The 20,697-nt window shown below is 42.5% G+C and overlaps 1 protein-coding gene across 1 annotated transcript; it reads right to left on the bottom strand.

Annotated features, from left to right (window-relative positions):
• Window positions 1-1,509: 1,509 nt before the first annotated feature.
• On the bottom strand, window positions 1,510-20,571 carry LOC141787190 (N-acetylgalactosaminyltransferase 7-like). The gene is made up of 15 exons (XM_074665479.1): window positions 20,449-20,571; window positions 19,654-19,765; window positions 19,230-19,545; window positions 18,273-18,439; window positions 17,401-17,531; window positions 16,340-16,419; window positions 14,954-15,136; window positions 9,594-9,711; window positions 9,326-9,448; window positions 8,710-8,825; window positions 5,773-5,875; window positions 5,580-5,678; window positions 2,173-2,301; window positions 2,034-2,064; window positions 1,510-1,843 (listed from the first exon to the last, which is right to left on the bottom strand). Exons 1-15 carry the CDS (start codon window positions 20,485-20,487, stop codon window positions 1,737-1,739), a joined length of 1,854 nt encoding a protein of 617 aa, XP_074521580.1. The 5' UTR covers window positions 20,488-20,571; the 3' UTR covers window positions 1,510-1,736.
• Between the last annotated feature and the right edge of the window lie 126 nt (window positions 20,572-20,697).

Below are 20,697 nucleotides of genomic sequence, written 5' to 3'. Positions count from 1 at the left end.
TGAAATGCCTTGCTGTCATTCTCTGTGTACTTCAGTGGTCCTCTTAGTTTCAAATGTACAGCGTTTGTGTACATTTGTGTTTGCATCTTCACCTGCTGAAGTTTGATCAGGCCTCTGTAAGTCACCTGCTATCACTGATTACTGAAAATAATGCATCACACACAGTTGAAAAAAGACGGCAGAGACTGACAGTAGCAGAAAGAGGAAGAGAGTCTACTACCTCATCATATCAGATAGGGAGCAGTGTGAGATGTAACTTGACTTGTTTTTCACATGCTGAAGAACATTACATGTGATTGTACATAAGCATACTTTCGAAGAAGGGATGACAGCTCTTTCAGCCTTCTCCACACCACTGATCTTTGTTCCTTCAATCCATTCAACATCTTTATTCCTACACCACTGATGTGTGGTGTAGGAATAAAGATGTTGAATGGATTGAAAATAAATGTCTTGTGAGGAAGCTTGTGTGTTCAGCGATAAAAGTAAATATTCTGCTGGAAAAACAACGTTTTAACGATGTATAAAATATATATATATATATATATATATATATATATATATATATATATATATATATATATATATATATATATATATATATATATATATATATATATATATATATATATATATATATATGTCACTTTGTACTGCTTCCTTCAGCACATTTAATAAATGCTGCCCATGTGTTGTCAAATTGATGAAGATGTTTTTAATTTGCTTGTGTTTTGTCTTTTTGTATATGTTTTCTAAATTGCAGTGCTGTGAGCTCTCAGGACCACCGCAGTTTACCCCCCTCCCTCCCTCCCCCAAAAACAACATAGTGTTCACCATCATCATCACTGATCAGATACTAAACCTTCACCAATCTGTTGTAAGGCAGGAAGTCCTCCCCACTCACATGGATGTCACAGTTAGTGGTAGACGGGTAATCACAGCTGATCAGCAGAAAGAGCTGGATCGTAGAGGTGGGCGATACTGGGAATTTTGGTATCGATTCGATACCAAGTAAATACATGGCCTAACACTGATACCAATACTTTTAAATATTCAAGGTTGATTTATCTCAAACTGCTAATCTTAATGTGTTTTTAAAACCAGTGACAGAGTTTGGGCAAAGTTTAGAGGTGATTACAAAATACTTTAGTATCATTTTTGTTCAGAAACAATACAACAGTAGCAAAACAAATTTTCCCTAAAACATCGTTTTGTGTGGAATTCTTTTCTCAATATAAAGTGCAAAAAATATTACTTCAAGGTAAAATTGAAACAAAACCTTTTTGAGGTACAGAGTTAAATACTAAAATACAAAAATAAAAGTTATCCCATCATGCACTCATTTAAAAAAAAAAAAAAAATAATAATAATAATAATAATAAAGTGTAAAGAATGATCACACCAGAGAAAATGTTATAAACATTTTAAACAAACTTCTTTTTTCAATTAAAACTGTAAATTGATACAAAACAAAAAATAAGGAACATTTTTCTTTCCTTTAGTGCACTTCTGTTTATTTAAATAAAGTGAAAAATTATCACTTGAGAAGAAACAAAAAGAAAATCTGTTTGGAGGTGAAGAGTTATGAAAGCAGAGTTGGCGGGCCTTGCTTGCTTGTTTCCCTGGCTCCGCTGAGCCACGTGACAGTGTAACATCAAAACACGGTGGGGGGGGGGGGGGGGGGGGGGGGGGGGGGGGGGGGGTGTTTTAGGCCTCCATGTTTTAGTCCCAGACGGTCACACAGCCTCGATTGGGTTCATCTCCCACTTCTGACTGGTTTTACTGGTGTCACAGTCTGAGATGAACACTGTGTGGAGCAGGTCGGAGCGGTCCAGACACTTCCCTGGGACAGACACACACCAGAGATTAGCTGCCATCTACTGTTCATGGAGTGTACTGCAGTATAATTCATTCAAATAAGCCCTGAATATTCAGCAGACAGAGGGTCAGAGTCTCCCTCATCTTTACTCCATTTTAGCATGACCTCAAACATGATGAAAATGATGATGAAGAACCAGGGTTTTAGTTTTTACCTGTCGGCACATGAGTGAACCGATGTATATCCTGGACAGAGAAATGGGGGGTTAACACTTATGTTCTCTAGTTTTCTTAGTGTGTGTGTGTGTGTGTGTGTGTGCGGTGTGCATGTGTGTGTGTGCATGTGTGATATACCTTAAAGTACTTCCACTCAGAGTGTTTCTTCCGACCACAACGTGTGATGATAATGGATGAACCATCTGCTCCTTTGGTCAGACACTGGTCTTTCTGCATCAGCTGGTTGGCTTCGTTGATACGGAACATCTACACACACACACACACACACACACACACACACACACACACACACACACACACACACAAACACACACACACACACACACACACACACACACACACACACAACATAAAGCATACAGCAGTGAATATCATGGGTTTAAAGGGTTTCACACACCAACTCATCAGCTGCCAGTGACGTCTATAGATGTTGATTCAGTTGAAACCATTCTGAGCTGTTTCTTCCTATATGTGGACGACGTGACTGCACAAGGCGCCCAAGCCACTAGGAGGCCCCAAAGCTGCATGTTCAGCCTCATCTGAGGAGCCACGAATTAAAATGATTATTCTTTTATCTGCAGCTATCTATAGTGTTTATAATTTTCCTTATATTTTTCAAAAAATAAATGTATGATAAGACTAAAATAAGTTGCATTGATAATCTGTGCTTAGTGTTTTTATGGCACAAAGCCTCCAAAGCTGGACTACAGAGTGTAACACGTGGACCACAGTACTATGGGCCACCATTTGTAAAGTTGCACAGACTACATATAACATTTCTCCACATTTAGCTCTAAAACATCACTTTCAATGCATATTGAAAGAAATATTTGTGAAATAAATTTTACAAATATTATATATAAAAGTTGAACGTTTTATCTAAATATGAAATGTTATATCTAACTGTTGAATGTTTCATAACTGTATATATAAATATTGTGAATCAAAATATTTAGTTCTGTTTCTAAACATTTTGTTTTCATTCTAAATATATAGCTAATATTTTTTAGATATTAAGCAAAGACTAAATATTTGTCTAAGATTTCTAAATCCTAAACAAAGATTTCTAAATCTTGAGAAAAACATTAAATTTTGTCACCCTATTCAAATAATGGCCAAAGTAATTTTTGACGAAAATTAGTTTTTGTCTTAAATCATCGCTTGATGATGCTGACCACCTCTGGTGAAATTGCTTACAGCTTTAGCCAAAAGGATCATGCTCTTTATGTCTTATGAGACAATGGCCTATGTCAAGAGGGTGACTTAGGCCATTTTATTTCTAGCCTAAATCAAAAATATAGATTATTTAGCATAAACTGTGTGACTTGGACAATTTAACAAGCTTTTTTTTATTATTATTATTATTTTTTTTTTTTGTAGAATAATGTAGCCAACTAACCACAACTAGTTGCTGCAACAATGTACTTAAACCTTCAACAACATTCAGTGATCATAGCTGAAAATTTACTAAGAGCTGGCTCTGAGACCTACTGACTCATTCTACCCCTGCGGACAGAGATGAGAAGGGTCAGGTTAAGTGCCAAAGTGTTCCCTGAACAGATGAGTTTTCAGACATCTCTTACAGTAGAAAGGGACTCTGTGGATTGTATAGAGTTAAGTAATTCATTCCATCATTTGGGAACAGCAGAGAAGAAGAGTCTGGCTAGAGATTTAGAGCCACACTGGGCTGGAAGCACCAGGTGTCTTTCACAAGCAGAGCGTAGAGGACCAGAAGGAGTGTAGACCTGGATGAGGGACCCCAGGTAGGCAGGAGCTGTTCTTGTCAATGTTTTGTAAGCCAGAAGAAGAGTTTTGATTTTGATTGGAGCTGCCACTGGAAGCCAGTGAAGAGAGATTAACACATGCTGTGCACAAAAAGTTGTCAAAACTGGATGTTAGAAATGGGCTAAGTTTAATAAAAAATACAGCAAAGCAGACCCAGAGAAGTGAGGAGAGGGACTGCCTCCTTAATAATTTGATTTACCGGACATTTGTATAATTCAATTCAGGGTAATTTCAGTTTTGAGTTTGCACTATGGAATGAAAGGGAAGTTTAAGCCAGGTTTAAAGCCGTCTGAGTCACACTACAATGTTAGAAAAACTGGCCTAAGTCACTTTATTCTTTAATGTTACATGACTGACACACAATGTTCTATGCACATTAACAGTCATCCACTGTGAAGGCTTTTTAATTGAAATGATTGATAAATACTAGAGGCTCTGTATTTAGTAAAGTTTTTTGTGTTTTCCCAAAAACTTGAAAACATGACTCAGGCCGTTATTTTAATAGAGTGACGATATACAAGTGAGGTGTAGATAGGTAAGAAACTGCTGTGATAAATTTATATAATTATTGATTTAGTTGGTTTGTGTTCTTGTTGAGCTTAAAACAGATTCTACTCTGTTTGTTAAAAATTGTTATGTTATTTTATTTTAATACATGAGGTTAGCATGACAGAGGCATGGTGAGACGTTGCAAGTCAAAAAAGTTCAGGCAGCTCACACTCAAATAAATCAAGAGCAGCGGTAGTCCAGAGAGAAAAAGTGTTACGATCTTGAGAAAAGATTGAAAAGATTGGTTGAAGGGCAGTTGTTGAAACTGTTTGTTTTAAATTAGTCTAGTTAATTGTAAGGCCATTCTCCTATAGAGGGGTTATTTGTTTATCAACAACGCCGGATGACCGCAACTTGGGTGCAGAAGCACTGCGGAGTATAATGGTTTGTCAACTGATGTGGAGGTTTTAACCACCAAAAACACCTTTCTTAACTTAATAGCAGCACTTGTACGGATGGTAAACAGCCCCCAGGTTTGTAAAATAGCAGCGAGGGGACAGCAGAGATCAGCGAGTGGACAGATATTTGGTGGATGGACGTTTTTAGCGGAGAAATCTGGCGTGTTCTCAGAGAGCAATTCAAACACATAACTGTCACTTGATGCTCATGACTGCATTATCTGTGGACACTTACCAGAATGTGACAGTCCAGGAAGTAAACGTGTCAATAAATCAGAAACCCTCCCAGACCAAAAAGAGCACACAGACTGCTGAGTGTGAGACCCGGTTCAAAATAAAAGAACCAAAAAACTTTGTCCAGAGTTGATTATGTACCCGCAGATGTCGCTGGTGTTTCAGTGTTAAGTGTGATTCTCTTAACTGCTGACTCTTGGCCGTTAATCACTGACACTGTCAACTGAAAGTCACCAGTTAGCATGGTCGCTATCAATTCCAAAACAACGGTTGCTCTGTGGCTGTCAAACTCGACAGATGTTGCCTCTGTTGTATAATATTGTTTCTAAAAACTGACTATAAAACAACCGTACATTTTATGCTGATATCAGGTTGAATTCAGTGTTTGAAAAACGCTAACTCGTCTGAATGACTGGAGCCAAACTCTGCTTCTGCAGTCATCTTTATAATGACGTAGACTGATAATCCCTCTACAGACTATGGACTCCCTGACCCCCAAAGATTCTCTGTTTGGTGGATCAGTCCAAACCAGACCAGCAGCTCCTTGTGGGTCAGTACCTGGTTGCCTCCCATCCTGTGGCAGGGTCCGATCTCCACAGTGTCCCCGTTGATGTGTCCCATACTGTCGATACAGTAATTGGTCTCATAGCCTCGAATCTACACAGAGTCAGGACACCACACAGCAGGGTGAACACAGCATGGCCAAAAACACACACTGTGTTTGTGTTCATGTGTTAGAGCATATTCCTACCTCCCCCCACTCCACATTTTTGGAAGGGAGAGGATAGTGCAGAGTTATGTCATAAGCGATTTCCTCCATGAACCACTTGAAGCTCTTACAGCGATGCTCCTCTCTGAAAACACAACACACGGGAAACAGGTCAGTTACACAGACTAATCTCTGACTGGGGACCACCACAGAAACATTCGCAAGACATTTTCAATATGACTATTTTATTCATGAACACAAGACACAGGTATCATGGGTTGAAGTGGTTCAAAAGGAACCATAAAGAATCACAAAGTTGAAGGAATCACAAAGGTTTGTCTGCAGAGGGAGCTCTGTTTCTGTTTCCATAGTTTTCAGTCCTTGGAGCACTGCCTGCAGTACATGAAGCAAAGCATGACAGCTAAACAGAAACTGGTTGATGGTAAGGCTGCAATGCATGGTATATTGTGTCAGCATAGTCATCACGATGTGTGCATGCACGATAACACACTGCAAGATTATGTGATGTGAAGAAAAAAGTGTGGAGTAAAGAGTATTTGTGAGTTCTATATTTGTTTCCATATTTCTGCAGTTCTGCCATGTGTATATCCATTAATATTAGCTCCATCATTTCAGATGAGCCAGACTGTGATGTGTAACATCTGTAACTTATGACTCCATCAGTTTACAAATGTGGCTCAGTACAGCTTATGAAAATCTAAACTGTTCATACAGGAAGTCATTTGGACATTTAAGGATCACATCTATCCCTCAAAACTCTTTTCTTCCTGAGTGCTCCTCTCATGATCTGTGCACCAACTTTGACTGGAACTTCTAGGAATGTGTAGACCAGTTTCAAAGAGAGGTGATTGGTCAGGAGGTGGTGCTTTTATATTCATTGATCTTTTATCCTAAGCTTAACCTGCTCCGGAGCAGGTTAGCCGTTCAGCTTGGGTTATCACTGTGATTTATACCAAAAAGCGTCGTAGGAAGGAAAATCCAGGGTTAATCCTGAAGTTACCCCGCTGAGAGAAAATCCAGCTTCATGGTACAGGCCTCTGATCTTTTTGACTCTACTTTTCCTTGTTCAAAACCATTTTTAACAGATACAACATGTCAAGGTAAGGTATTTATCAAAAGCTACGTGGCTCTGTTATTTGAAACATGACAACAAGCAAATGTTGTAAGTTTGTAGAGTAGTTTAGCAGACGCCTATACTTAGCACGACTGGCAGCCCGGTGCTCTAAGACTTGTCTGTAATGTGTAACGTTAGTAAATCCTGGTTACCTATGTCCTGTCAGTCATCTACCAAGCAGAGCTAACATAACCTCACTCTTCATTTTGTTGATAGACTCTCAAGTTTGAACAGACCACTGCACAATAACTGCTGACTGTGGGTTGGAATGAACATTATCACAAACAGTTCAGCCCCTGTGTTAGCCTTTGGCTTGTGTTTTAGCCTTTAGCTTGTGCTCTATCACTCTCCTGTTTATCTTTCTTCTGCTCTTCTGTCCTTTTTCTGTCTGACAGCTAGGCTCCCGTGTCCACCATCACTACAAAACTAATCACAGGAATCGTTTTCGGCAGAGAAAAACACAGATCTCTCCACTGAACATCACCAGCCAGTGTGAAGGTTTTATAGAAACTTTGATGTGCTGTACACCAATTCAGTCTTGCCGACCCGATCGGGAAGCTGAGAAGTAGCATTAAGGAATAACCTACACTTACCAGCCACTTTATACACCTGTCCAACTGCTTGTTAACGCAAATATCTAATCAGCCAATCACATGGCAGCAACTCAATGCATTTGGGCACGTAGAAATGGTCAAGATGATCTGCTGCAGTTCAAACTGAGCATCGGAATGGGGAAGAAAGGTGATTTAAGATACTTTGAACCTGGCATGGTTGTTGGTGCCAGACGGGCTGGTCTGAGTATTTCAGAAACTGCTGATCTACTGGGATTTTAACCAACAACCATCTCTAGGGTTAACAGAGAATGGTCCCACAAAGCAAAAATATCCAGTGAGCAGCAGTTCTGTGGGCCAAAATGCCTTGTTGATGCCAGAGGTCAGAGGAGAACGGACAGACTGGTTTGAGCTGATATAAAGGCAACAGTAACTCAAATAACCACTGGTTACAACCGAGGTCTGCAGAAGAGCATCTCTGAACGCACAACACATGCGTACAAAGCATGCATCCATCCTGCCTTGTACCAACGGTTCAGGCTGCTGGTGGTGGTGTAATTGTTTGGGGGATATTTTCTTGGCTCACTTTGGGCCCCTTAGCACCAATTGCGCAGTGTTTAAAGTCCACAGCCTACCTGAGTATTGTTGCTGACCATGTCCATCCCTTTATGAGCACAGTGTACCCATCTTCTGATGGCTACTTCCAGCAGGATAACGCTCCATGTCATAAAGCTGGAATCATCTCAGACTGGTTTATTCAACATGACAATGAGTTCCCTGTACTCAAACGGCCTCCACAGTCCCCAGATCCCAGTCCAATAGAGCACCTTTGGGATGTGGTGGAACGGGAGATTCTCATCATGGATGTTCAGCCGACAAATTTGCAGCAAATGCATGATGCTATCATGTAAATATGGACCAAACTCTGAGGAATGTTTCCAGCATTTTGTTGACTCTATGCCACAAAGGATCAAGGCAGTTCTGAAGGCAAAAGGGGGTCCAACCCGGTAAAAGCAAGGTGTACCTATAAAGTGGTGCTGATAATGTCATTAAGTGTGGATTATAATCGGGCAAATGTCGAGAAGGGAGACTTTTTCAAGGTCACTTAAGCCCTGTTTTCAGTGTGAGGTTAGCATGCCTTCATGATAGTTCCTCATTATATTCAGTGTAATGTAACTCAGTGCTCAGGTTGACTGTTTTGTAAGTTCAACTTTCAAACACTGACACGATTCAAACACAAAGACTGCTGCCTGTGAACAGAGAACAAGTATGAATCATAAAAATAAGTGTTACCTGAAGCGTTTGAGCTCACTGATGTCTCCGTAGGCCAGCCCAACAGTCTCAGGACGACTGGCATAAAAGTAGTCCTTATACTCATCCCACCACACCTCCACCACACGCACATAGTTCTGTTCAAACACACACAGGAGTATACATTTATTCTAGTCAATGCTGAAATCACCTCCTACATGCTTCTAAAGCTTATATTATTTTGACGGTTTGAGAGCTTCAGCAGATGTTTATGCCCAGAAGAACAGAATGACAAATAATTACATTTTGAGAGGGTGTTCATAGAATCAGTGAACACATCAGAAAAGAGGGGCACTACATCTGATGAAGGTTGGAAACTGGCTCCACAGCCCCCTCTAGAGTCTGAGGTTAGATTCTGACCTTTTAATGTGTTAATAATCTGAGGATTGAGTTCATGTCTTTAATTTATCATCTGCAACTGGGTAGGTTTATTTAAAAAAAAGGACCATGGGTGGAAGGGTTTTTGTATAACAGTGTGCCCATTGTCAGTGTTTCCTCTCTCATGGAACAGAAGGTTTGAATTTAACATGACTTTACTCTGTCTACCTGAATGAGTGGATTCTGAATCAGTGTTGTGTGTTGGTGTGAGCTGCTCTACCTTCAGAGTGGGAGAGGATCCAACATGTGCAGGAGGGGGGTTACCCTGCCACCCATGCAGTCTGTAGATATGACCGACTCGAGAGCAGGGCACGAAGAGCAGCTGACCACCACACTGCCAGATCTACACACACACACACACACACACACACACACACACACACACACACACACACACACACACACACACACACACACACACACAGATCACAGTGTGATATTAAAACAAAGCTCTGTCTCATGTACATACTGCTGCTCTCTGTGAGTACCTTGTAGGATATCTCAAAGTTTTCTCCTCCCCAGATCTGCAGTCCTGGATCATACAGACCCAGCTCAAAGAAGAACTCTCTCTCTATAGCAAACAGACCCCCTGCCATGGCTGGAGACCTGCAGGGGTGCACACACACAGGGCTCTAATTTCGTGGCGCAGTGCAGGGGGCGCAAGCCTGGCGCAGCCTGCGCAGTGCTAATTTTGTGCAGTGCACCACCTTGCGCTGCCAATTTGGTAGACCGTCTGCGCAGAGATGGGTGTGACTGCACGCCAGGGGGAGTTGACGGCGCACCAGAAGGAGGTGTCAGCAGATTCATGTTGGCGCAGTGACAATTTCGTGCCAAAAAAGTTCACTCAAAGCTCGCCAGCTCCAACCTGGTCTATCCGGAGCGCACCCCACGCAGCTGCAATTTGGTGACAGGCGCACATGTGCGCACATGTCAACAAAGCCTCAGAGGCAGGTTTCCAGAGTGTCAGGCACATTTTAATGCAGTGAACAATCACAGAAATCACTATTTAATGAAACCGTCTGAACCAGCATATACATTTATATCTATATAAACTGTCCCGTCACATCTGATGTCGGACTGAAGCCGTTTGTCATAATGGAAAGTTAACCTGACGGCAGCTGGAAGTTTGATGCACATTTTACAATTAAACAATAAACAGCCTTAACATCTGATACTGAGTATATCTGGTTCTCTTATTTCATTTCATTCAAAGAAAAGAGGGAGAGAAAAGACGAAGAAAATAGAGACAAAATAAATTTATGTCACTCAGGATTTACCAGTGATTTTCCGTATTTCTCTGTTTAAGTCTTTATTTTTAACCCGATCTAAAAAGATGGAGTACATTTTTGTAAGGAGGATGAGGTGGAGACACTGGGAGAGTATACAGTATATCACCAAAGGTTCTGCTATTTGGCGATGACAAACCAGGAGTGCAGGTGGATCAAAAGTATTCTGAATGGATAAGCCAGCTGTGTAACTGTCTCTTAATTTTTTACTCCTATTAATGACAAAGGAACAGATTAAATCTGTCCCGGGAGCTGGCCCACACGGTGACGCGCTTCGTGTCCTCCGATGAGCCCCACTCTTGTCCTGCGGCAGGGACAGCGGCTCTGACCGTCTCTGCTACGGGGTCTTTCAAGCACACTGTTTCCACGGTGCTGAGGATCACCCAGACCAATCAGACGCTGCGCCTCAGTCGCAGGGCATTTAAAGGCGAGGAGAGGCGCTCATTTGATTGGTGAAAACAGCGCTCGGCTGTGTTAAACCCACTCACGGCTTTTCTCCTCCCACTCTGCCATTTGTGCGAAGGGAGGCGTGGACGCCCAGCTCTGCGCTCCTCTGCGCCTTAACTGCGCCTCTCTTGGCACTGCAGGAAACTTGCAAAGTGCGCCGGTCACGCCCTGTCCGCACGGCGAAAGCCTGGTCTACGAAATTAGAGCCCACAGAGTTAACACACGTGTCAGAGTTGTAAAGACCACATCAGCAGACGGTCTGAGCTCAGGCCAGGGAGGTTAGTGAAAGCAGAGCTGAGAATGAGACTGACTGACTCACAGACATGGTCAACGGATAAGTTACAGGTGTGTAGGAGAAGTGATGGCGCCTCAGTCTAAAACCAATCTCCCAGAAGTTTCTAGTCTGCCATTCAAGACAGATCCCACCCAGTTGGATCAGGACTTGGTCTGTTCTCTGTGAGGTGTAGTACTGTTTAAGACCCCAACAGTTTCAACCAGTGACACCAAACACAGCACAGAGTTGGACAGAGAGGAGACAACACGTGAGAGGTTATCCCACCAACACACACAGAGGGGACACCAATAACCAGTTAGACCAACACCAGAGGACAGAACCAGTTTCACCACAACCAGAACACTTTAAGCAGCTGGAAGCACAGAGCACACAGTGGCAGGGACAGACACCCTGTCAAAACTATGTTAACTATGAAAGAGCACGCGTGGAATGATTTAGTAAACAAAAACATGTCAAACATGGTATTATTATTAGGATTCAAAGTAGCCACTGAGGGGCAACATCCAGTTTAAAAAAATGAAGCCTATGCAGAGGTGCTAAAAGTTGCTGTTGATTGAGAATCCACTTTGAAGCTGGCTGTAAAAAGACCAAAAACCATGTACAACAAGTCAAAAAAAAAACAGACTTTACAGCATTAAATAACATATTTACAGCCAGGTTCAAAAAATGACCTGTGTCAGCAACGCTGGTTTCACTATAAACACACACTGTGCGGTGGATGAAATTTTTTCTAACTCTGCAGTTTAGATGGTATTAGGATCATTTGACTGTCAAATCAGAGACATAGCTCAGGTTATGTAACTGACGGGCACCCTGAATTTGCATCGGGATTACATACAAAGTCAATGCATGCGTTTAGACGCTGATTCGCCTTGGGTGGCGTGTTTGGGGCGTTTGGCGCGGCGCGTTTGTGCGTTTAAGCGTTAGGAGCGTTTAAGCGTTTGGAGCGTTTACGCGTTTGGGCAGTAGATGCGAATTCGCTCGAGTTCGAAATAGGAAGCTCACAGCCAGCGCCATATTAAGTGTGGCTGCGGCCGTGAATTGGCTTCATTTCACAATATCAGGTACACACGGGTTATGTTGTGGAGACCATGTCCATGTTTGATACAGTCAGTGGTAGCCACATGTTACTTTGTTGACAGCTTTGAACACTATTTCCTCAATCAGCTTCATGAGGTGGTCACCTGCAATGGTTTTCAATCAACAAGTGCGCCTTGCCAAGGGTGCATTTGTGAAATTTCTTACTTTCTCAGTCTGGTTCTTAATCAGTTGTGCTAGGCTAGAACACAGTTGGATACAGAAAATATCACTATTTTCTGTATCTAGCTGTGTACAAGAAATATCCCTATTTGTTGCTAGTCTCTTGCATATGGACTGAATTTCAATGGCCCCCTAACCCCTGAGCCCTGAGCCCTTACGGACTTAATTTAGATCACCAGGAAAGTGTTTGAGTGCATAAGTCTACAAGGGCTCAAAATGGGGTAACTTGGATTGGGACATCACTTTGCCACTCTCACACAGCCTGCATGTCATAATGTCGCTCACCTGAGCTGGCAGTATGAACTGTTACTGAACAAGCTTTAAACTGAAATAAATGACATTTTATCTGTATGCTCCCAAAAGTCAAAACAGTTTATCCACCAAACTGAAAGAAACATGAATATGCAAAATCTGAAATTAATTCATTAAACTGCACATATCTAATGTGTAAAGATATAAATATTTGGGAAGATTACGGAGGTTTTATACATTTATTCTTAAAGCCAGGCAGACTTATTTTATGAAGCATCAACGTTGGTCTAATTTCAAGGGTTCTTGTTTGCCATCTGTCTTTCTTCAATTACCGCATTCGTTTAAATGCCCGTAGTGTACAGCTGGCCATGCATGCAGGCAGCTGGACACACAATGCATAGTGCACAGAGAGAAAAAGTATATGCATCTTGCGCTTACCTATGCAACCAGGACAAACAACGTCCTGTACGGGACGCGCCTCCTTGGGCTCGGGACGTCCCAGCTGGCAACCCTGGATGGAGTTAGTGTAAGTTCATGCAGGACACAGCATTCATACGCCCAGCTGTGATCAGCTGACAGGCTAATGTTCAATCGCTAACCCCTCTCAACCAATCACAGCATGTTTAACGACAAGGCGGTGTATTAAGATCACATCTTCATTCTATCTTATCCCTGCTACCTCTTCGCTTAACAGCTGCTGCTGTCTTAATAATTCCTCCTCCACCCCAGCCTCCTCCTATTAAGACTCTGTATGTATCCTGTTGATATGTATGCATCCTTATAATCTGTATATTCGTATGGGGGTTTGGGGGTTATGCTGTGCACTCCCTGGGAAGCTCGAGCAGGCTGCTCGGCTAACCCAGGGAGTACTCTGAAAAGCAGCTTCATTGCTAATTCTAACTGGATCTTTTGCCAATAAATAGTTCAATGTATGACGAGAGTGTTCCTTGATGAATTAGAGTAACCAGACTCAGAAAATCTAAATCAATAGTGCTCATAAATGCTTCACAGAGGCCAGTTCTAGACGGATGTGTACTTTGGCCTGATTGGTTTAAATTTCTGATTGTGATTCCAACCACCTTGTCTTTGCCAGATCAAAGGAGGTGAGCAAACAGTTTCTGCTTGTGTGACTCCTGACCTGAAGCAAGGAGGAGGAGGTCGATGGTGTGAGGGGCTTTTCTGGTGACAGTGTTGATGATTTACTGAAAATTTACGGCCCACTTCACCATCATGGCTTCCACAGCTTTCTGCAGTGACATGCCATCCCATCTGGTTTGCACCTAAAGGGACCTTCATTTGGTTCACACAGGACAATGACCCCAAACTGGTTCTGGGTCAAATATGAGCTATTTTCACCAAGAAGGAAAGTGATGGAGGAGGAAGATGGACAGAGTGAAGGGAAAGTGGTCAACAAGTTTTGGGCACCTCTGGGAAGTTCTTTAAGACTGTTTAATGGAAACCAACCCAGGTGACAACCACATGAAGCAACATGTGGCTACTTTATAGAATAAAAACATATAATGGTTTGTTCATGAATTCCATACATGTTGTCTGTAAGTTTTGATATCTTCAGCATTAATATATAGTGTAGTAAATCATAGAAAAAAGAAAAAAACATTGAATGAGCGAGCGTTCAAACTTTTGATGGCACTGTTTACTACATATGAGTTAATTATCGTCTGTTTTTGACCTTTCCTCACTGAGGACTTCAGGCTGATTCTAACTACACCTTTATGTTTAAATGCTCTCCTTCTTACAGTGGGTGACTGAGACACGTAAACTCCTCTTTGAGATCATAAAGGTTTTCCAGTTCCCATACCCAGGTAATGTTATAATGTTAGTAGACTTAAATTAGGACGTGTTTGTCTTGTGTTGTCCCTGTCCCGCGTTTGTTTGGTGTACCTATATGGCTCAGTGCGAGTCTTTCTGAGTCTTTTTTCTCTCCCTCCTAGAGGGACTCTCTTCCAGAGCATGCTCCAGTCCCAGGCACCTCTAGCGAAGTTGTCCTCGTCTCCTCCACCCTGGGAGTGTATGGTAAACTCATGGCCATGGATGGAGTCGATCAGAGGCACTGTACACACCGTTCTGACAGAGGTGGGGTGGGAACCATGCATTCAGGATACATGGGGGAGAGGGTGGAGGGGTTGGAGTGATGGACATGCAGGACAGAAACAGGCAGACACAGACAGGAGTGCCAGTGAAAGCCCAGAGACATGGGGTGGGTGGGTGGGTGGAGGGTTGGAGATGGAGACACAAACAGAACAGGGATGAATGTTAGCATGCTGTCTGCTCTCTGGAGTCTAAGTACCGGTAGGGCTGCGTGCTGTGTTTCCTCTGGGCCTTTTCCTTGTGGCTCAGTGGGACTCTCTTCCACACCAGACCCCAGTCCCATGCTCCTCGAGCCAGCCCGTCCTCGTCTCTGATCTGCTGGGGCTCCATGCTGTACTTATTACCATCTATATAGTCAATGAGAGGCACTGTGCACACTGTCCTGTACACACACAGCCAAAATCCCCAGATATGGAGAAACACACACACACACACACACACACACACACACACACACACACACACACACACACACACACACACACACACACACACACACACACATGTCTCTGTCTTTTTCAGGCCGTGATCATATCTTGAAACTGCCCACTGTAAACACTCTCCTTGTGTGTGAAGAGGTAGGGTCTGCAGGATTTTTCAAAAAATTAATTGCCATCCTTTATAGGAATAATCCTGATCAATTGTCTCCTATGGGCCTCTTTACATCTGTGTCAGTGTCCGTGTCTGCCTTAGCCCTCTCCTCTGCCTGGAAATGCATCTTTTTACGTCTAGTAAGGTAACATGGGCCTAGTTAACAGAGTAAAACATACATAGTGATCTAAATAAACAATATTTTGTGGCCGTAAAACTTGAAAATGTGATCAACTTTTCTTCAGGGTTTGTTCTGTTATAGGCTAATATAAGTTTAAGAGGGTCTTAAAGTCCCCAATTTTTTTAAACTGTTGACTCACGGAGGAGGACCAGAATGCTATCTGCTGTCATGTCATCCAAAGCAGTGGAAAAACTTTTCTCCACTGATTTCATGAGGAGAGGAAAAAAATACAGAGGGGACTCTGCCCTGACGGGAGGAGGGAAATGAGCAAGTGAATTCACAGCACTGAGGTAACGATGGGTTCCCTGTGTGTTAAAGGCAGACCTGTTGTAAGGGTATCAGGTAGACCCTGAGGCCTCATGGTTTGGACTATGTTGGTTTTAGGTTGACTCTGTGGTTTGAAGGTGAACTGCTGTACCCCTGGCACAGTGTAGTGTGGATTCTCTGTGGTGTTTGAGATGCAGCTGAATTAATGCGTCTGTGTATGAACCACTCTGTTTTCAGCACCAGCTGAACCACATGAAGAAAGGAGAAGAGATAAACTGTAGCACAAAGACAATATATGCAACAGCTCCCTAAATGCTGCTCTGCTCTGGTGGATTAAGATGGACCTGGTCTTACCATATCTTCATGTGGAGTCTGTTATTAATAAAACAGGGTACACTCTAGACCTGGTGTGTGTAAAGAGGCTTCAGATTAATTTTTTATGAACTTTGATAAAAAAGATTGATTAGCTAATTGGTTGATCGATCAAACGTGTATGTATGTGTATGTGTGTGTGTGTGTGTGTGTGTGTGTGTGTGTGTGTGTTACCTGTCTTTTGATATTGGAGCAATCAGAGGAGCATACCAGTTGGTTCCAACCTCACAGTGAGCATCCAGGTAGATCAGCACCTGGAGAACAAACACACACAAATAAAAATACCTGATATGTGTGTAAGGGTTTCTGTCGTTAACAGTCCAAAACATGTGACTCTACTGATTCAAGTGGAAAAATCTGCTTCAGGAAAAAAAAAAAAAAATCTTCACCAGCATCCAGAGTCCCTCCTGTTCAATCAACATCCAGACTATTAACAGTTTAAAAACAAAGCCACAGACGCTAACTGACACTGTACTACCACGGCTACATGTTACTGATGAAGCAGTGTGGGTGTGTACCAGGGGCGGCGTTATTGGCGGACCTAACAGGGCCCACCCTAAACTTTTATTTAAAAAATAAAATAAATAAATAAAAACAAATATACGTTTTTATATTTATGTATACTAGATTCGTCATAAATTACCTAAAAGCAGCTGAACACATACCTATTTGCAAAATCAATTAAAAATCAAAAATTTACAAATTTTACTACTTGCTCTATGTTTTCGTGTCCCTGACATGCTTTCAAAGGAACATTGTGAAGGTTGACACTTGACGTCAGTTTTGTTATTGTAAGACATCATGTCTTTATAAAATGAGCCCTGTTTGGAAATTACGTTAGCCTGTTGCGTGTTGGAGATATACAATTAAATAGAGAAACTGTAACAATCAACTTAACATGGCAGACGCTGAAAAGGCTATGGGGATTATTTTAGAAATAACACACATGCAATCCCATTGGCCTAAATATCAGAAAAAAAAGCATTGATAAACGCTGGTGTGTTAGAGTGCTGGTCAGTACCATGGAGAGTGTTGGTAGGTAGATCCCTCTAATGCACTAAAACGTTATAAAAATTGAATAAAATTTGCAAAAAATGCTTTTAAACCTTACACAGTAACAGCAGTATATTGATTATTTGTTTTTATTACTTAAAGCAGTGACCCACTAATTTTTAGTATTTAAGGCCCAGCTAAAATTGGTTCAGCCTGCCCAAAACTAGAATCCTGGTGTGTACCTGTCCTTTAGTGGCCTTCTTAGCTCCAATGCTCCTGGCCTGGATCAGTCCTTCTCTCTTTTCATTCCTGAAAACTTTCACCAGACCGTTCCACTGTTTGATGTAGTCCTCCAGACGCTCCTTCAGGTGGACTACACACACACACACACAAGTATAAAATTAACACACATTGAGAATGTCATGTCATCAAAGTGTTTTTACAACCTTTAACTGTTACTCCTGTTACTTTTTTCTTGTTTCTACATGATTTTATTCTGTTTTTTACCAAACTTCCTGTTTTTTTCTCGATGTAATGATTTTCCCTGACTGGGCCCATGGCTGAAGAAAGTTATAAACTGATTTTATTCTGATATTCACAGTGGAATCACAGACTTAAACTTTAACTACTATTGATGTTGTTTTGGGGGGCTTTGGTTCAGTGGTAGGGTTGTCGCTTCTCAATCGTAAGGTCGGGGGTTCGATTCCAGCTCCTGCAGTCACGTGCTAAAGTATCCTTGAGCAAGACACTCACTGAATGGGTGTAAATGTGTTAGTTAAAACTGATGGTTCCTCCCTAGGACTCCCTCTACTGTTAGTGTGTGACAAGCCTCATCAACCAAACTAACAAACCAGGTGTAATCCTGGTTATATTATACTTTAGCAATAAATCTGCTACCTGGAACTGTTAGCTGTGGGTCCCCAACCTTAATGCAAGCCCAGATCTTCCCCCTCTGAAACCAGACAGCTGCGTGTAACATTGAAGCAATGCCATAGCTAGACTGCAGACAAGGCAGGGACAGGGTTCATTCAAAGACCTTTGCAACCCATCAAACAGTTGTCTTTTCAAGGATTTAAAATATTTGTCACCCAACACAGTTGGCAGGAACTCTGACCTTTGTTGCTGTAGTCGTCGATCATGACGATCTCAGCCAGGTATCTCCTGGGGGTTCTCTTGATCACACTGTGGACAGTCCTCATCAGCGTTGACCAGCCTTCATTATGGAACACGATCACCACGCTGGAGGTCAGCAGTCGGTCATCATAGTGCCAGTATTTGCAACTGGAAAGGTGAGACACAATCATACAGGTGACTGTTACTGTCTTTCTCACACGTACAGATGATGTTAAGGTAAGTAGATGATGGTACAGCTTCGTTCTTGTATACACATCTCCTCCTCAGTGATATGAATGATAGTCAGTCCTGACGGTCTTATTGGATAAACAAAAAGTGCATGTGATGGTTGGTGTAATGTGTGGTGGATCCAGTGGTTTGAGGTGAGGTTGATTAATGAGGACAGCAGAGGTCACAAAGTACCTTATAATAAATGATAAAGGTGGACCACAGTGCACCTGACATCCTTGGTGTGACTTGGACTGCCCTCTGGACCCTCTGGACCCTAAGGAGGTTGGGCCTTACAGGCCAAGTTGTTGTCTCTAATGAACGTGTCCCACTCCTTCCAGAAGAGTTACTACCTTCATATTGTGCTTGAACATATGTTTTCTACTTTACTCTCAGTCTATCATTCTCTTCAATTTGTTCTTGTACAGGTAGCAGCAAATGATATGTTTATCCACTAGGCGGTGCCAAACTATTGTTCAATGTAAAACATAATGAGTAGTGGAAGAGGAAGAAGACAATGTTGGTGGCTGTATGTGTTTACTTACCTGCTGCACGAGCATATTAAAAAAGTTAATGTACAACAGACCAACAGATATTTCATGTTTTTAAAGAAAAACACAACAGTTCTTTTGTTATGTTTTTTCACTTTATACCTTGTTTGCTGCTGTGGCTCTGTAAATCTTACCGCTGTGGGACAAAGGAACATCTTATCATAAGCAGTCTGACTCACTCTTCATGGCGGATGTCACCAATGCTTCTGTCCAGGGAGATCATGTCACTGGCCACCATGTTGAAGCCAAACTCTTTGATGGAGGCCTTCACGGCATCTTTGTACTCTGGACCCAGGATCAAAGGTTTAGCCCCCTCTCCAGGACCACCAGGGACCCCTGGAGGCTCCGACTCTTTGGGCTCAAAGTTTCCCAGAATGCCTTTCTTCAGAACAGGGCTGGTGTAGTTGTGAGTGTGGGCTTTGAATGTCACATACTGCTGCTGGATCACCTGCTTCTGGTTGAGCTGCTGATTTGGTTTCTGAGGATCATTGGGCTCTAATGGAGAGAAAACCAGGAGTCAAACTGTTGCACACAGAGAACTGGTCTGAGTCAAGTGTTCAAAGTGTTTACAGTCAATTAAGATTATTAAAAACGGCGCCTCACTATGTTTGAATCTAGTGGCGTGCAGGTCGACTTCCACTCCCTCCACAGGAGGCCAGGGCACAACAGACTTGAAGGGGTCTGCAGGGTCCATTCTGGGTAGGGCAGCGTCCTCCTGTGAGACATAGGAAGGATTAGGGCTGCGCATCGATAACCGGTTTTAATTTGGAACCGGGTCCGCAGTTAACCAATTCCTTGGAATTGCTGGTTAAACTCCATATCGATTCCTCCCGGGGTGTGCTAACACAGTAAACGAACACACCCCACGAGCAATGCACGGTGACGTCGTTCCATGTGCTTTTTTAGTTGCTGCTCAACCTCTCAGTTGCAGAGATGTCGCCGGCTCGCGCTAGACGGTCAAGGGTGTGGCTTTATTTCACCAAAAAAAAAGACGATGCGGGAATTAGGCTTGTAGTTCTCGAGACCGGTTTTGGTCACGAGACCACTTTTTTTCGTGGTCTGGGTCTTGTCACGGCCTCGACAGTCTTTGGTCTCGGTCTTGTCTTGGTCTCGGGGTCCTCCGTTCTCGACGGGTCTCGGATTGACATGGTCGGTCTTTGAGGGATTAGAACCCAACAATATGTCCAGGCACACTGCTGGCTTTGTAGAGCACAACTTTCTACAATGGCTTTTATTATTTTTACGCGCCCTTTGAGTATTTTGTGACAAACGTCTGCGCTCATCCTGTTGGTGACTGCGGAGAAGCAGACGGGACGCAGATGGGCGATCCACATCAATTGAACTGGAGAGAGAGAGACGGAGACGCGTTGCATGCTTAGGGAGTTGTTTGACTCTTACCTGGGGAAAGAAAAGTCCTATTTTGCGTTGTAACTCCATCTAATCCACGAGTTGAACCCTCTGTTCAGCATAAATCTATCTTTTGATGAGCGAAGCAACATAACGTACCTGCAGAGAGATTTGCGCTGACATGCAGGGGTGTGTCCAGATATTTTAGAATGGGGTGCCCCGACCAGGGCACTCGCTATGTATGTATTAAAAATACATGATTGAAAGGATACAGCTTTAACTAATTAACATAATTAACAT

The sequence above is a fragment of the Halichoeres trimaculatus genome, unplaced genomic scaffold, assembly GCF_033239565.1.
Source record: "Halichoeres trimaculatus isolate MK-OKI-2021-1 unplaced genomic scaffold, fHalTri1.1 fHalTri1_scaffold_2, whole genome shotgun sequence".
NCBI lineage: Eukaryota > Metazoa > Chordata > Actinopteri > Labriformes > Labridae > Halichoeres > Halichoeres trimaculatus.
This window is presented reverse-complemented; position numbering and strand designations above follow the sequence as displayed.

Excerpts from the sequence above, each read along its gene's own strand:
- LOC141787190 (XM_074665479.1), bottom strand. The coding sequence starts at position 20,487 with ATGGAGTTACAACGCAAAATAGGACTTTTCTTTCCCCAG. Across the intron at positions 18,440-19,229 it reads GGTGACATCCGCCATGAAGA|TTGCAAATACTGGCACTATG; the intron begins GTGAGTCAGACT and ends TCACCTTTCCAG. Across the intron at positions 9,449-9,593 it reads ACTTTGAGATATCCTACAAG|ATCTGGCAGTGTGGTGGTCA; the intron begins GTACTCACAGAG and ends GTGTGTGTGTAG.